At 38.1% G+C, this 18,666-nt stretch overlaps 1 protein-coding gene across 1 annotated transcript in view; it reads right to left on the reverse strand.

The window, feature by feature from the left end:
* Nucleotides 1-18,666, reverse strand: part of LOC129237003 (adenylate cyclase type 9) — a 31,924-nt gene that overhangs the window by 3,233 nt on the left and 10,025 nt on the right. The window contains exons 2-3 of the mRNA XM_054871355.1: nt 182-1,330; nt 20-120 (exon numbers count right to left, since the gene is read on the reverse strand). Of these exons, the coding sequence (XP_054727330.1) occupies nt 20-120; nt 182-1,330 (1,250 nt within the window). The remainder of the gene's footprint in view (nt 1-19; nt 121-181; nt 1,331-18,666) is intronic.

Below are 18,666 nucleotides of genomic sequence, written 5' to 3' on the forward strand. Positions count from 1 at the left end.
GCGGTTGAGTAGAAATTACCAAAAACTTCTTCGCCCTCCTCGAGTAGATAAGCGTCGCCCAGAAATTTGGATGTTTCCTCGGAGATGTGCACCTGCTCAGGTTTACCAGTGGACTCCATTCTGTAAAGAAAATAATGCGTTAAAGTTTTCTAAACGCGGTTCTTGATTTGCATCTGCTTACTTATTTGCCAAGGATACGTCGTTGCTCCAGACGTCAAACTTTACACGCCTAGTGCCTACGATGCCGCACAATACGGTACCGGTATGCACGCCGACACGCATTTTAACCCCCTCATGACGCTGTGCATCAAAGCAACGCATCGCATCGATCATACCCAGACCCATTTCGACGCAGCAGATTGCATGATCCGCACGGGGTTCCGGACAGCCAGACACGCAATAATAGCAATCACCCAACGTGGAGATTTTCTCGCAGCCACTCAGCGTACAGAGATCATCGAAACGCTCGAACAGGTCGTTGAGTATCTCTACCAGTTGCTCGGCCGTTTTCGTAGAGGACATTTTGGTAAAACCCACAATATCAGCAAACAAAATGCTCACGTTGTCCATGCTGTGCATATGGAAGGGACGAAATAAAGATTTCAGGTCATTGGAAGTGCGCGGTCTCACATAGTGGGAATCTGGATCGATTACGCCATCTTTGGTATCAATACCGCCTGCTCCGCTCTCATTCAACAACATGTCGGCGACTTTTGGTGGCATCACTGAATGTATCATTTTTTCCTTAAGTTGTTTCTCCATCTCCAGCTGACGACGAACAAGCAGATTCTGTCCCACCTTCATAAACATGCCGCGCATGCGTACCATATTCATGACCAACACATGAACGCCCACTAAATGAACGCAAATGTGCAGTAAAATGCGCAACAGCATAATCTTATTATTACTCTCATTCGCGGTGCCATGAGTGGCACTGTCGCCCATCACTATGTGTGAGGCGACCTCAAAGAGAGCGGAGTAGGCGACGGCTATGAAGGCACTCATCCATAGCGGCATTGGGAGGGCCGTATATATGAGTAGCACGATCGATAGACAAATAGAGAAGTGGCCGAGCGGACTGAAAGCGCGGCCGGTACAGATGAGAAAGGCCAAGGAGGAGGCGCACAACACAACAGCCGTGAGCGCGGACGTAAATGTACGATAGGCACGATACATGTCCCAGTGCGTGAAACACATGGCGGTGATTGTGATGAGTGAAAGCATTGAGAAGGAGCTGGAAATTGGACGCCAATAATTCTCCGAGCCGCCATCGATCAGGAAGTACAGGAACCAGGAGAGGGAGCAGAGTAAAATGTAGTAGAGCGCAAATCTGTAAAAAAGTGAAAGTGAACATTTTAAGGTTAGATTAGGTGCAAGAAATTTTACATGATTCAAGAAGTTGAAAGCAGCAGTGGTAAAGTATAGTCAAGAAAAACAAAAAGAAAAAATCGTAATAAGAAAACGGTCGGTTGCCTGAGAATATTTATAACTAAATTCAGGCTTCACACTTAGAATACAAAACACACACACATTGCATCAGTAGCGCCAGTAAGAAGAAGCGGTAATAGCGCAGACACACCAAATGTAGCGAAGAATGGCAGACAAATGTGAAACACAGATGGCGCTACAAGCAGTAAGAAGGCGTTGTTCCTAAGCAACCACAGGTGGGCATTTCCACCACTTAGGACTGGTAGGGGCAGGCTAATCGCCTACCCTGTCAGAAATCAAAATAGATTAACGAAATCAACGCAAGACTGGGTCTTGTCAACGCCCTATGCTCCCGAGAGGAGTGAACGAGGAAAAAAAAATACTTAGATATCTTTTATTTTGTTTTGCCGGGAATGACGCCCGTGAGCAGGAAGCCCTCATAAGTGCTGCTATATCGGCATTGCAGATTGCACGACTTGTAGCCTCACAGCTACACCTACGTACTAAACATCTCTCCACAATCTACCACTCTTCCCGCGAAACTGCCAAAAAGGTATTATCTCAAGGGGCTGGTTAGCTCATTGGTCGCCAGTTATTACGTCTACGAAGCGCAGCGCGCCTTAAGGGGGGAGCCTGATTTAGAGGCTTCAAAAAATCTATTTATTTTTTCTTTGCACAAATGTCTTCCCAAACTATCCAAGAATGTGTCCTCAAAATTTCAGAAGCAAATTCAAAATATTTTCGCAGTTACAGAAGAAATTGTGAGCAAGCATCGAGCAGGTATACGAGCGGATTTTTTATATACAAAAACTTTCACGCGCGATTTCTCTGTTTTTTGTTTTTACGATTTTTCCTAATTGGCGAGAAAGATAGGGAAAAAAGTCCTGTCGAAACGAGATAACATTGATTGTATTCGGAATTAAATTCTCTTCTATTTGAACCTAAAAAACCTTAAGAAAGTTATGCGTAACCCACTTTTTAAACAATCTAAAGTGAACTTGTTTTTCCAAAAAAGTTAATTTTTTTTTTAATTAGCGAAAAATTGTTGAATTTCTTACTTTTTGTTTAATTTTCTTGGTTTAACTAGAAGCTATACTATACTAAAATAAAAAATTGTTTGGGTTTTTGGTTTCAAATGAAAATTGCGACTTGCACCTTTCCCGCCGCACGACACATGCACACTCGAGGCGCCTCGGCAAAATGCTTGTACCAGGCATAATATGACATATATATTACTTTAATGAAAAAATTTGAGAAGACTGTTGAAATATATAGCAATAACATCTGAAAGTTTCGTTTCAATCGAATATTTCTTTTCTTCCCAAAAAAATCCACGAAAAAATCGATTTTTTGAAGCCTCTAAAGCAGGCTCCGCCCTTAAATCATTATGAATATGTTTTGCATGCGCGTAGATTTGCTTCCAGTTATTACCCGATTTTTGCATAAAATCTATAATATTTTCTTCGTTAAATAAGATACCGATTTTGGAAGCATAGCGTGGGCATTGGAACATGACGTGATTAGCGTCTTCTTCGCTTTCCGTGCAGATTGGCAGTTTGGGGAACTGTCATAGCCTAAATCTAGGGAGGTATTTTCAAAAAAGAAACTGCCCTGAAAGGAATTGGGTTAGGGGGAAGTTTATTTCTCCATGGCTCCTTTCGAAGCACGTCGTAAGAGTGGACATTAGCCCATGCCTCCATCTATCTTTCGGTGATCTGTTCCCCGGTCTTGTGTGCGGTGGAACGACACCTTTCTTCTTCTGCAATATTTTTACGCCTATCTCTACCGTCGTGTTCGGATAGCCTTATATAAACTCTCTGCCTTTATTTCGCCAAAATGTCTACGGGGTCTATACCTGCAATAACGAAGGAAGCGTCGTTCGAAATCGTATGGAAGCCACAGATGGTCTGCAAAGCGCTTAGCCGATTGAGGGCTATCAGTTTTTTCGTGTAGCTATTTATGTTCAGTGCATCAGCCCAAATCGGTGTGGCATACAAAAGAACCGAGCTGACTACCCGGCTATACAGTATCCTCATGCTGTGACTAGGGATGTTGTTGGGCTTTATTCGCAACAGCAGGACTGTACACTTGATGTGTTTGGTGCGTTTCGAAACTTATACGACTGCCAATCATCATTCCTAGGTATTTAATAGCTGGTTTTGGGCTAATAGTTACAGTCCAGTTGACCTGCTCTAGTCGGGCCAAGGTTTAAATATCTGGGCTCTCACTTTTTCGCTACACCAGCGGATATTGCGGACTTAAATATCACAGATACGGTGAAATTCATTAGCAGCTTGAAGCGGTTAACAGAAACGTAAATCGCCACTCGTTGGTCGTCATCCTCAAATCCTCTAATCCAAGTCCTAGATTCTGTCTGGTTCTTCCGCCTTTCCTGTTCACCTCCTCTCCCCCTGTATGGTATCACAACAAACAAATTATAACTTTTTTCCAAGTGGAACTCTCGCAAGGGCAGCCATTTAACCTAACCTTACCTACAGTCCGAGCATTTACATTCATAGTTTCTACTATCTTTCTGCTGCTTATTAAGACTACATCGGCCTTATGCTCAGCTAATTCCTGCTTCATAGACCACAACCAAGCCTTCATCCTGTTTACTGATTCGCTGGCGATGCACTAAATTTTGTGGATATGTTTTGCCACCATTACCTCCGCGATGTCATCCGCGAATCCAGTGGCTTTAGTTATAGGGGACATATTCAGTCTTAGAACCCCGTCGTACATTAAGTTCCATTGCAGTGGGCCCAATACTCATTCTTGAGGAACTCCTACTGACACGATATACTCCTCAATGGCTTTATTGCTTCTAATCTCAGTTTACGGCCTTGAAATAGCTCCCAATTATTCTGATAATATAACTAGGCGACCCTATTTTTGCGAGGGGTTCTAGTAAACGCTGCCAGCGAGCTGTATTAAAAGCATTTCTAACGTCCAGAGTTACCACAGCGCAGTATTTTTTTCCCCGCCGCACCATCCCTTGCCTTCAATGGCTTCTGTTGTTAAATCTACCACGCATTTGATAGCATCCACTGTTGAGCGGGGTTTACTGAAGCCAAACTTGTTTAGGAATGAACGCGAATAGTAAATACGAATTTCTTCTGTTGAAATCATTGGTTGCATATACGTGGATGCACAATCGGCGGCAACCGACCTTTTAAATCAAATGTTCTTGATTGCTGTGGACGGCCATCATAGTACCATTTTATAGACATCATTAAAAAATTGGCTTTGTGTATGTTCATTAATTTATACGTACGTGGTAAGTGTGTGTGTGTGCTCCTCCAATCGGCCAACTGTCATTTATAATTGTCGTCGCAAAGTCGACCAGCAAAAGATTGCACACAAAAGGAGTTAAGAATGAGTGGAGGTGAATGGTGAAATGCACCAAACATTTTATAAATATTTATTATCTAAGGATACCAGTAAAAGTTTAGGTGAGAATGAATGCGTCGAATTGGCGACTCATTTATTCCAGACTTAATGAATATTCCGTGTCACGTAATTAAAGTTAATTTGATGCGGATGCGAAACAAAAAGTGAGTGCAAGAACTCTGCGACGGGAGACACTTACTTGTACACGTAGATGCACTCGTAAAAGTACAAATAAATGTTTTGAGTTGTTGGTAGAATTATGCTTAAGGATGCCATGAAAGTTAATTTTGCAATTGCATTTGATAGTAATTGCCGGCTTTGAGACATGAATTTAGCATTTGACAAGTATTGATTTTACGTAGTAGGCGAGCTATGCCAGTTATGCCAGCTGGTAGGGTTCCGAAAATGGCGTATTTACTAAAAAAATGGAGAAATTCACTATTTAGATAGGGAACACGCAAATGAGAGTTTCCTTTATCAGCGGATTGACATCAAAAACTTCGCAAGCTCTGGGAAGCTTTCTTAAATCACATACATTTAAAAAATAAAATTAAAAAAATAAAATTAGACGCGATAGAAGTGAAACCTTCCGTAAAACAAACTGAGAGAGAATGAGACGAAAGCAGCATTAGGAGCGGGATAATTATAGGTTCATTATAATATTGCTATAAAGTTCATATTTTATTTTCTTCATTTTATTATTATTCATCATCAATGTTTTCAATTTCTACAAATGATACGAGTGGCTTATGATAGCTAAAATATGATACAAATGCTTTGGTTTCGATGTTGTCAACATATCTTTGAAATACCGCGTCAATTGTTGTTTTTGATCGTGTTGTCGATTCAGTGCGATTCTTACACATTTTTAAATTGAATGTTGTATTGAGAAAGTCAATTAAAGGAACCGCTGTGTCCAATGCAAAATTTACGTTAAAATCGCCACTTAAAATCATTGGAGCTTTATCGTAATCTTTTCTAAGTATCCGCGATACTTCTGGTGAATACTTTATTAAATTTTCGTGAATGAATTCCGTGATGCTATTTATTGATTGATTCGGTGAAATACAAATTGCCACAATTAAAACTGTTTTTCCATTGCTCAATCTGGTTTCGCATGCACATAATTCTCCTACTTTAGAGAGCTGAACAAACAGTGATTCTAGTTGCTGTGCATTCAGATCTATCTGTGGAGTTACAATACGAGCACCGTCATTTTGATTGTGGTATATTGCAACACCGCCGGCAATTGCGGTAAATATTTAAAAATGAAAATATTTACGAATATAAAAATACGGACGCAATACAGCACACGCGGTTGCTATTATGAGCGTCGTAACGCGTATATCACACAGACGTACTAACATACACTCAAACATTCGTAGGACGCTTGGTCTAAGCAAGTATTAGGTGGTGTAGTATAGGTATACATAATGCCTTCTCGCTCACCGTGGCTCCGTAATACACAGGCGCGCACACATACGTACTAGCATACATACAAACATACATACGTATGACGCTTGAACTAAACACCAAAGCAAGTAATAGGCAGTGTAGTATACTTACTACAATACTCACTATACTAGCGTGGCTCAGCAGTACGCAGCCACACACATACACGTATATCAACATATAACGCTTCGTAGTGTCGCTTTTTCGTTTCATCGAGTCTCAAATCACTCCCAACGATTCTAAAGAAGTTTTCACTTCAATAAATAAATAATTAGCACGTACACTTCGGTTAAGTGTTTGGCCGAGCTCCTACTCCTCTTTGTGGCGTACGTCTTGATGTTAATACACAAATGGAGGGACCTACATACAGTTGTATGCTGACTCCGAACGGCAGATATTTTTGTATGAGAAGTTGTCGAATGGTAGTCACGCACCTACCCATTCGGCTACGACGGCCGCATATTTTTGGGCTTACATACCATAATCCAGTTATAGTGACTCTTACAATATTCGCATTGATTTTCATAATACATTTTTTTGTATTTTTTTTTGTAAATTTTTTGTAAAAATATATTTTATTGTATAACAAAAAACTTATAAATCAAAGTTCCAAAATTTTTAAAAGTTCATAAAAATTTAACAAACTTCAAAAAATTGCCATGAAAATTTTAACTTTTACCACTAAATGAATATCTTAGGCCATAACAACCAGGCACGTATCCCTTGTCTGCAAAGGAGTAACTGAAAAGATCATCAACCTCATAAAAGAATTATACACAGATGTCACTCGATTTGAGAACATCCTGAGCGGTGGAATTCAAGAGCAGACAGGAGGAAGATAGGGATGCGTGCTATCCCCGCCCCCGTTCAACCTGGTACTGGACCTAGTAATGCGTCAAGCATCAGTGGTTTACAAATATATATCCTGGAATCTGGGCGACTATTTCCGCTAAAGGTAGCGCTGTGTTTGGCCTTTTGAATAAAGTGTGGAGATCATCACATATATCCAGGCGCACGAAATTCAAGATCTTTGAATCTAATGTAAAATCTGCTGTTCTGTATGGGTGTAAGACATGGAACACAATAATGCGAGATATAAAAGCATTCCAGGTATTTATAAATCCCAGTCTTGGCAAAATTGTGCTCGTTTTCTGGCCTGATACCATCAATAACATCGACATCTGGGCATTAACGAAGCAGATACCCGTTTATCTTGAAATCCGACGGCGAAGGTGGAAAAGGGTCTGTTACACATTGCGAAAGCCACATGGAGATATTACAAAAGCAGTCTTAGACTGAAATCTGCAAGGTAGTCGCAGATGTGGTAGACCATCTAACACGTGGAAGCGACTAGTGGAAGCAGAAGCCAGTCAAGAGTACCCATTACATCCATTGAAAACAACTGTTTGGTGCAGTAAATGGGCTGGAGGAATCATTAGCCCATTACAGCCCATAAAACGGATGAAAGCGAGCATTACTCCCAAAGTAGCCTGAATGTGTAACCAGATATGAGTTCTTGATCATCTTGGCAATGGTCGGCCACATGTTCCGCAACCAGTTAAAACTTACTTGGAAGATAGCTGATGGGAAACCTTAAGCCACATGTGGTATATTCTAAATTTTACTCTTTCTGACTATTACTTGCTTCGATGAATGCAGTATGCCTTGTTCAGATTGTGGTCTACTTTACTTGAAAATTGGATCGACACGATTTTGGCCTCAAAAGATGAGATGAATTCATGCGCTCTCTCAAAGATGGAGAAAACTTTAGCTTCCGAAGGAAAATACTTTGATCAAAATATGTGTTATGCACCTTGTACATCGCACTTTCATTAGTATTTTGGTATTCACCATGTTTCGTGTTCTTTATTCTTCGAGAGCTTTACTCTACAGGCTTTCAAATAAGTTCACTTATCCTGAGTAGCTGCTCTATCATTCTCCTCAGCAGAAGCCCCAGCAAAGCTTATTTAAATGTATGCGATTTTCTAAGTCCTGCCTTAGACCTTTCCCATGTATACTCATCTGCATCTTATTCCCCCCGATTGTAGGGATCTTTGACGCTTTTGAACATAACGCGCTTTTTTTGTTACCAACTGTTCTTGAGGCTGAGTATAGACTGAGCAGCCTGCGAATGTTGGCTTTGCAAGTGAAATTATCAGTTGTATGCAGGACGGTCGCGTAGAAAAATGGGTTAGTGCGTGACTGCCATTCAGTAGTACAAAGGCACGAAACCCATTGAGGGCATTAAACATCAAATGATAGACAAAGCTTTTCTAATAGCGGTCGCCCTCCTCATAAAAAATGTCTGCCGTTCGGAGTCCGCTTATTGTAGGTCACTCCACTTGTGGAACTACATCAAGATGCATGCTAGGAGGACGAGCTTGGCCAAACACCAGAAGCGTACGCGCTAACTATTATTTTTTTTATAAATCATTTTTTTATAACACTTCAACTCCAGATATCGCTAATAAAGTGCATGCGAACTGACCGCCAACGATGAGAACTCTTTTGACCTCTGCTTGTGGTTGCTAAATCCAAATTTCTTGGCCTTCATACTGCATTTACTTCAATTATAACCGACACACCATTTCCTCATGACGTTTATTATGTTACTTGGTCGCCCTCCATTGGGTAGATCATTTCCAATTTAACTAATTGCCACACCCCCCATTATCGCTAACAAAAATAGCATTACACTGGTAGTAAAGTATTTACATACATACATACATACTTATACATGTATGTGTGCGTATGCGCGAATTAAGAGGATAATTAGATTTTCGGGTCATTGCAGCTCAGAAAACAGCAAATAAAAGTTGGGTGTGAGAATGCGAGCGTGCTAGGCGAGCGCCGAAGGACTAACCAACCAAATTATATATAAATTAGTTGAAATGGAGTTTTGTTGTCGTGCTGAGCTCACAATATTATTGCGTTGAAAGAGCGCAAATGGACAAGGGATTTATATAAAATAAATGTTATGGGCATTTGTTTATTTGCTTTCTTTGCGCTTTATTCTTTCGCTTTTTCAGCGCTCGTTATTTGTTCACATCGACGCTAAATGATTGTACAATATGTCATTGCCGTGACAGCTATGATTGGATCGCATAGCAGGTACCACATTTATAACCAAAACATGCGTACATACGTACATATATACATATATGTACATATATATGCATATGTGTATGTGAAAGAACGAACATGGCACGTGTGCGATGTGAGCTGATGAGGCTGTCGGCACACTGTCAGCTATGACTCCTTAACCTTTTTTTGCCGGTGAATGATAAGTGAATTGTGATTATTTGTACAAATTAAGCAATTCAAAAAAAAAAAAAAACAAAATAAAAAAAAATGAAGAAAAAAGAGGCGACCGAAAATGATGTTTGACTTAAAGCGTTAATTTAGATTGAATTGCCACAATTCGTGTTTTAATTCACCTTGATCAAAACTTCCCTTGGCAAAATATGATCATTATATGACTATATGAAGAATACTGAGCCCGTTTCAATGTTATTATTTAAAATAAATATTTTACATACTCGTAGACATAGACATTCGAGGCTTGCACTTCGACCTGATGGTCTTTTGTGAATTTGAGGCCTTACTATGCGAGATACTGCTCAAAATTAAGGGGTCCTAGTGGTCTACAACTGCACATTTTTTTTACAATAGAAAAATGAAAAACGATATTTTAGGCCTTTTATTTAACTTCTTTTACACACAAAAATGAAATTTAAATTTTTATTTTAAATAGATAAGTGAGGTACAGGAGCACGCGGACGCGGACCACTCTCTACCTAGTTAATGGGCTGTAGAAGCTATAATATTGAGAGTTTCCGCATGAAAATTTCACAGTATATTCTTAAAATACTATACTTTCGAAATATCGAAAAACAGAAAAATCGATTTTTTGAATTTCTAGACCACCGGGTCGCCTTAAAAAAAACAAACAGAGTTGTGGCTTTGTATTACTTCCATTTGCAAGAAAAGTACGGCAGCACCAAGGGAAGTGGTAGAAAACCCAAACTTGGCGCTAGAGATACTCGGGAAATCAAATGTTTAGCTATAAATGAATCAAACAGCCCTGCTGGTATTAAACAAACTGTTAATTTAATAAATAATAAAGTTACTACCCGTCGTGTGCAACAAATTTTGCAAGCCAATTCTAGTCTAGAACATGAAAAACGAGTGTCTAAACCTAAGTTAAGGGGTTAGGGTAGTCAGAATTCTCAAAAAAAAAAAATTGGATTTTTTGCCTTGCACTTTCTTAAAGTATAATATCTTAAAAATATTATGTGAAAATTTGAATTAAGTCCGACAAATACTTTTCGAGTTATTTAACAATTAACAAGGGGTGCTCGGGCGCTCCGGAGCAGATAGCAAAAATTTAAATGCGTTTTTCTCAAAACTATGTTTTTTGAACTGGTGATCACTGTAATTTAAGAACTGCGTGGCAGATTTATAAAAATAAAATAAAATTTATACTGCTTTTGAAAGACATAAAAAACTCATGCCTGATCGAAGAATTTTTTTCTTGTGAAAAATTTCGATTTTTTTAAACAGTTAATTGTAGGTTTTTTTTCGAAACTATTGTTAATTTTGAAAAAAAGCTTTGATCAGGCACAAGATTATCTATTAATACAACTAATTTCTCTTGTCCGATTGATTTTAGAAGAATCTCCAGGTCGGATTGACATTTGCAGAAAAGTACCAGTTTTGGGAAAATGAATGGGAAAGAATAATTTTTTCTGATGAAATAAAAGTCAATCTGGGCGGATCGGAACCACGAAATGTATTGGCATGATAAATGGAAGAAAAAAAAGAGAGAATGGCTAGTAATTTTGGAGGCAGTTCTGTCATGGTTTGGTGCTGTTGTTTATTAAAACAAAAATATTTATATATTTTAAATAAATAAATATAAATTTTAAATTTAGAAATAACTTAATTGAATAACATACGACATTGACTCTAAGCTCATTTTCTGGTAAACTAAGCACAATTTCAATTTTATTACAACATTTAAATACCCAGAGAGTTAACAAATATCTGGAGAATATGGCAGGTGGGGTAGGATTTCCCATTTCAGTGTTTCCAGGTAGGTTTTAACGGGTTTGACGACGTGAGGCCGAGCGTTGTCATGCCGTAGAATCACTTTTTCATGCCTCTCCGCGTATTGCGGCCGCTTCTTGCGCAGTCCTCGGCTCAATCGCATCAATTGAAGTCGATACCGATCCCCAGTGATGGTTTCGCATGGTTTTAGCAGTTCATAATAAATAACACCAGCTTGGTCCCACCAAATACATAGCATAACCTTCGCAGAGTAAATATTCGGTCGAGGCGACGACGTAGAAGCATGACCGGGCAGTCCCCACGACCTTCTTTTCTTTGGATTGAATGATAATGAAACCATTTTTCGTCACCCGTCACGATGCGATGAAGAAAATCCTTCATTTTTTGCCGCTGGAGCTACTTAGTTGCGCACCTAATATTTCTCATGATTCAAAAAATATTTACCCAAGTATCTGCAAGTATATCTGATTCTTTTGAATATTGCACATTTTCCCAGAAAATAAGTTAATTTTTCTGTCTCATTCAAATCGCTAAAATTGCAGCTTAGAGTTTTATGTCTGCCAAGGTATTAAGATGTGATCTTAATCAAAATTTTCGCTGAAATAGGCTTTATCAATACAATGGACGAGGTCCTTAAATATAGGAAAACATTTTAACGCCCTTTCCCACATTTTCGTTTTATTTGTTTTGCTTAGATTTTCATATTATTTTCCAAATTATACTGTTTTCTATAGAAATTTTCCAAGTATTTCTTTTTCCAATATAATTTCAGCCTTTTTACGAGATAGTTTGTCATACTCGTAAACGTCTAATTATTTCATATCCACAACATTGAATAGTGTGATGTAGTACTTACTACATTTTTTGATGATAATTTCGATGAGGCGTGGCTTTTCCAGAGTGACAACGCAGCCTTTTAAGAGTTTTTGACAGTGAAAAAAATATCAATTTTAGAATGGCCTGCCTGCAGCCCTGAGCTTAAAATGTATGTGCATACTTTCTCAATAGGTCTTCAAAAAGGGAAGTCAGTTTGATAGCACTAAAACATTCATAAGTGGGATTAATGTAGAATTGTAAAAAATTGATCAAAATATTATGCAGTTTGGGGGAAACTAAATTATTTTCTCGGCAGATGGCTGTAGTGATCGATATCTCGTAAAGTATCGACCAATCAATTTAAAGTTAATGCTCATTGTTAAGGTGGCTTTGCACCCTAGAAAATGCTTTTGATGTTTTTTGTTTGTTTTATTCAGTTGTCCAAACCTGGTTGTTTAAATTGTGAATGGTGTGAAAGATGCCGATACTGTAGCAGTTAAATACGTGCAATTTAGCTTATCGTCGATTCCGTTCAGGCATTTAAAGAAAATCTCGATAATGTAGAAAATTTTGATAAAATCACAGAAATAATCGAAGTTGACCCGCATATTAGTAGTCGTGGCAATGCCCAGAAACTAAAGATAGACGGTTTCAAGCCATTTGCGCAAAAATTTAACGCTAAAGTAATGGATTTCTTTTCTTCCCCAAACTAACATTATGAAATAACTTTATCAAATCGATGCCTCGGCGACTTCAACAAGTTATAGTCAAGTAAGGATCCAACACAAATTACTTAGCTCTAAGTTATACACCAACTCTAAGAGTTCTATTTGTTTATTTCAAATATAATGGCTTTGGTTTTATGCTTTTTTCGTTCAATGGATTTTACTTTCCTTAATAATTAAATATATTAATTTAAGTCTAGTGAAATGTGAGCTTATTTCTGGTTACTTGTAAAAATATTATAAATAAAAGTTTAAATACCAAAAACATTAATTGTAAGCCCTAAACTGATCATTAAAGTATACGAAATTTAGTTGGTCTTATAATTTTGTATGGTGAATAAGAAAAAAACCAATACTTTTTTAACCGTTTTTGAAGATCTAAATCTTGTCGATATCAAATTTTCTATCACATCTATTCAAGAACACTTTGCTAATTTTAGAAACTACTTTTGAATATTGAACATAAAAATTGGAAATTAGGCCTCCAAATAAAAGCAGCACATTTCAACTTATACATATTTATATTACATATATAATTGGCGCTTACACCCTTTTTGGGTGTTTGGCCGAGCTCGTCCTTCGATTTGCGGCGCGTGTCTTGATGTTGTTCCACTAATAGAGGGTCTTACCGTTTTAAGCCGACTCCGAACTGCAAATAGTTTTTTATGATAAGCTTTTTCAAAAGAGAAAAGTACTGAGGTTTGCCATTCCGCGCAGAGGCGCAACTGCCATTCCATAGAAAAAACTTCTTCATTCATTTTGGTTTTTCATGCACGAAGACTTTGCACTCATGCACCAACTCATTCGGCTAAGGCTGCCGCCTTCACTTCAGCTTCAACTTAAAAATAACAAGTGTTCCAGAATACAGTTTGAGAGTATAAGGATTCGAACATTTTAAGCTATTTCAACACACAAGATCTAAAACTGATTATGGTTTACTTATTACACAGAACTTTCATTAAAGAAACCACAGAAGTTTCTTAAGAAACTTAATGAAAATTGGATATGAAATTTCGCAGCATCTTTGGCATTGCCCAGACCAGGAGATACGTCCGATTACCTCCTTTAAATAAGTTTCGAAAAAAGTAACCCCAGTGCTTTCAAAATTTCAGAGATACTATTGCATCCTTTGAAGAATTTGTACACCTCTTGAAATATTTATTTACCAATAAATCAAATAAATTCTTCAAAAATGATACACTGTTCAAGCAAAGCAGGTCATCAACATCTAACTTTTTTAACATTTTCCTTAAATGCCTGTCGGCTTTGCTTTTGATCAGTGGGAATAGTCGAAATTGACTAGTGCCCAACAATTAAGAACTTTAGCTTGAACTAACGAAGCAACGACACGCAATATTTCACAAGTGATTCCGCCATATATTACAGAAAAATATACAACTATAATACAAGTATTCATATATATATTTGCATATACATATGTATTAACGTGTGCTTTTATGGCTCATGCGCAGGTGAGCAATAAATATTAAACGTTTCCCTTGTAAGGAGACAACAAAATGATATGGGAAAAGTTAGTAATGCGGGTATCATTAATAAAAACGCACACTAATGCATGTGGGAGTGTGAAGGATGACATTTAATTGGCGTTTAAGTTGTAACTTTAACTAGGTTAGACATAAGTTCGGAAGGCTGGGCTGGAGAATGAAGCTGACACAAATCAATTGCGTTAAAGTAATAAAGAAGCGCAAAGGAATGAGGAAAAACAGATATTTTTCCTTTACACTGAAAGATAATTTAAAAACTGCATGAGAAAAATTTAAGCGCAGAAAAAATAATGCATAGCGGCCATTCAGTGAGCAGGCAGGTGGCTGGCTCACTACGTACTTATCCCAACGACTATGTTGCGTATACGCAGTGTCGTACATCAGCGTACATGCTCCGGTTTTTTGCTCAGTAACAGCTACCAATTTGTTTTAATATTATGATTGGAGTTGCTTACTTATATGAACTCACACGTAAAGGATAACGCACTCACTGTGCCTGCTTTATTATTCTATTTTGCTTTGGACACTTACTGCCCTAGCGTAAATTGCCCTAAATATGCGATGACTGCAGGAAAGGTCAGTCATCTTCATTATTGCTTTACAAATGCGAATAACTTTTTAGCTTAAGCACAACGGAAGCACATATACAGATACACGTATTTTCACACATACAAGTACATACATTTACACAATGGGCCCGTTGTGTTGCCAGCATAGTCAGGTATATAAGAGTTTGTGCTTGGGGGCGTTCTGTTCATTTCACCTGTGCATTGTACTCGTATTTCATACATATTTTAAATGTAGTTAATGCTGTTGAACCTCATGGAAATAAAGACTCAAAGGGCAAGCCCTATTCTCGACACATACACATGTGCTTAGTAGTATTTGTTGTACAATGCAAAAGAAACAAATTTAACTGCAATCAATCTTTGGCGCTAACTAGTAAAGAAGCACATAAATTCTAATGAAGCCGCAGTTTATATACATATGTGTACATATGTTAGTCATAGGTATAGTTTAAGGGGTTACACAGGTTTGAAAATTGTATTTAATTTTTTTTTGTTATGAATGAAATGCTTTTATTGACAATTTTGGTGTCTTCGGTAACTAATACTAAAATTTGTTGACAGTATTTGCGTAGAACATTTTAGTCCTCAAATATGTCACTTACGGTCAAATGGAACTGTAAAAAGAGAAGCTAGGCAGTCTTATTACACTTTTTACACGGAATATGATGAAACTTGGAAATTTTAATTCACTGTAAAGAAGTTTATGCTCACCGATCCAGATGCGGTTTGGGTATGATGACCTGCTGATCAGAGACTATGCGTTCGGGAGTGTACAATAATTTACATATCTGGGTATCAAAATATCAGTCAATACGGATACATCATTGACAATAAATGATAGAATTTTAGCAACAAATAAGTCTTACTTTTCTAATTTGAAGCTGTTTAAGTATATATTATTACCTTGCGGCCAAAACTTAAGAATATAAAAAAAAACTTGATACGCCCCGTGCTTACCTATGGGTGCAACATATTGCCGCTAAAAGCTAGTGACATTTAATGGTATTTGAAAAAAAAAAATGTTGCAAAACATTTATGAACCTGTGACCTATCGAATTAGATATAATCTTAAGTTAGAACTATTAGCAAAAAGCCAAACTATGATAAGATTTATGAAATCTTAGAGGATAAGATGGCTCGGACACGTGTTTAGAATTCCCCAACTCGAAAGACAGTTGAATTACACCCTGTTGGAGGCCGAAGAAGAGGTGCAACATATGTTAGATATTATATTAAAAATATAAATGCCATGAAATTATCTACCAGATAATAATACAAAAATTATTCCAACAATATTCCTGTTTTGTATCATCGTTTTAAGTTCTCATGCTCTTTAAAAAAGGACAATACTTTTTGTTACGCAAATTGTATAGAAGAGGGGTTGCCCCATCTAATTTTGATTCCTTCTCTTTTTAGCGAATTATGCAACATTTTTTATAAATTTTGTGAAATGCATAAAAGTTGAACTTTCCTTGAAAACGCTTTCACATCCTAATGAAAAGCCCACACCGTTACAACAGCTAAGAATTCGGAATATTAGCGAGTTCATAAAGTCTACTTGTATTTAGCGCACTTTAATACATAAAAATCACTTTAATACACTGCTGCCCTGTAGGAACATCCACCAGCATCATCAGCATACAAGCAACTTCTGGGTATCACAACTCAAAAGGCAGTTGAATTACGCCCTGTTGGAGGTCGAAGAAGAGGACGCCCCAGAAAGAGATGGCTCGCAGACGTCGAAGATGACCTTGCAAAGCTAAGCTGAACGTGCGGCGGTGGAGGGAAGTAGCCTTAGATAGAGACGGGTGGCGAAGGGTTGCGAATGAAGCAATGGTTCACCAAGGACAGTGATGCTAAGAAGAAGAAGAACTTCTGAGTTTCACATGGCATCATATTACATCCTCATCAATTCCGCGCTGCATTCTTTTATCTACAACACAATTCGGAAACAGTACTAAATTCAACGATAAGATGATGGCATATGAATTTATTTTGTCTTGATGCTGGGCCAAGGAAGGCCCAAGGATGGAGTTCGATAAGTGTCGGGATCTGAAAATTTTCAGCTACGGAAAAATAATTATAAACTGAGTAAAAAATCAGACATATCCAATCAGCAATCGTTTATTGGGAGTGGAATATCCTTCTCTTGATGATAAAAGGAGAGTCTGACTGTTCGAAAAAGCTGGAATGAGAGTTAAAATGTTGGCATACAGATTGAAATGGTTTATTATATTGGCAACGTGTTTGACATGGTTTGAAAGAAGAAGCCTAAAGTGCCTTGATACTCGAGAGGGAATATTGAGTTTAACTTCCACCAGAGGAAGTGGACTAAGAATCACCCCTATGAGTAGTTTAATCCAAAATATTATTCCTAGCATTTTTTTACGACTATCAAGAGTGGGGAGATTGATGAGCTTAAGACGACTATTGTGAGGAAGCAGAGCACAACATACAGTGAGTGCTATCGAAGAACTCTTAAAGTAAAACTTAAAAACTTGTTTAATGGATTCTAGCCTGAAATTTGAAAAAGGCGAAGCAAGAAGCACCGACTGATTGGTAACTCCGAAAACAATCAGGCTAAAAGTGTCAAAGCACTGCAAAATAAAATAGTGGATAGTCAAGGAGGAAAGGAGAAAAAGAGAGAGGACAGATTAGAGACAGGGATAGCTAATTCTGTGAGAATTTTCCTGATTCTTAGGCAAATCTGTAGATATCCTCCAGTTTTGGAGAAAATATTACCCATTCTCACGAAATCGAAACCCAAAACTCGTAGCCGAGCTCTAGCAAAGGCAGGACACTCACAGAGAAAATGCTCAGTGCTATCCGGTTTCTCTAAGCAAGACAGGTAAATCGGGTCCACAATGATTCTAATGGTGGTCATATGCTGACCCCATGGGTTGTGTCTTATAAGAATATAGACCATTAACTGAATGTTTTTTCTTCCAATTTGTAGAAAAAAGTTCGACAGTTTTCTGTTCGCGCTTGTCACAAAATAATTTGCAGCTCTGCAACGTTATAGACCGGACCAACGCTCTTTATGTAGATTGCCTACATAATCGCTCTTCCAACTCATGATTCCTGTAGAACTGATTTCGATTATTGGCTCTGGTCCCTGCGGGGTAACCGCCGATCCACTGTTGGCCAATTCATCTGCGATTTCATGTCCTTGAGCACCGCGCTGTCCTGGAACCCATGTAAGTATAAGTTAATTCCGCCTTGCAACATAATTAAGCTTCTTCTTATATTCTTGAACAATCTTTGAGGTTTGTTTTGCGTTGTCCAGGACCTTCAGGACAGAAAGAGTGTCAATAAAGACTACTTAGCGCATTATTAATTCGCTTTTTTGCTCTGGTCTCAATAGCTGATTAGATAGAATATTGACGCACTATTCACAAGTTGCTAAGAACTCCCAATTGGGCGCCAAAAAAATTTACTTGAAATATGAGTAGCGAAATTATTCAAAGTCGTAATAGTTGTGAATCGAAAATTTTTTCAGGTTTCTCGTTTTTCTTGCAGGGTACTAATTTAGTGCTCCGTTGTAGGTATGTCTGCATGTTGAAGCATTAAAATCACGTAAACGCCCCGGCATACTTGTGCACTTAACGTGATAAATGGTGTAATTAATGTTGTGCCATGAAACGTAGGCAGGAAGGCACGCTTATTGATTTCCTTTCAACATGTTTAAAACACTTCCTGGCGTTGAAGCCT

Source organism: Anastrepha obliqua, chromosome 2, assembly GCF_027943255.1.
Source record: "Anastrepha obliqua isolate idAnaObli1 chromosome 2, idAnaObli1_1.0, whole genome shotgun sequence".
Taxonomy (NCBI): Eukaryota; Metazoa; Arthropoda; class Insecta; order Diptera; family Tephritidae; genus Anastrepha; species Anastrepha obliqua.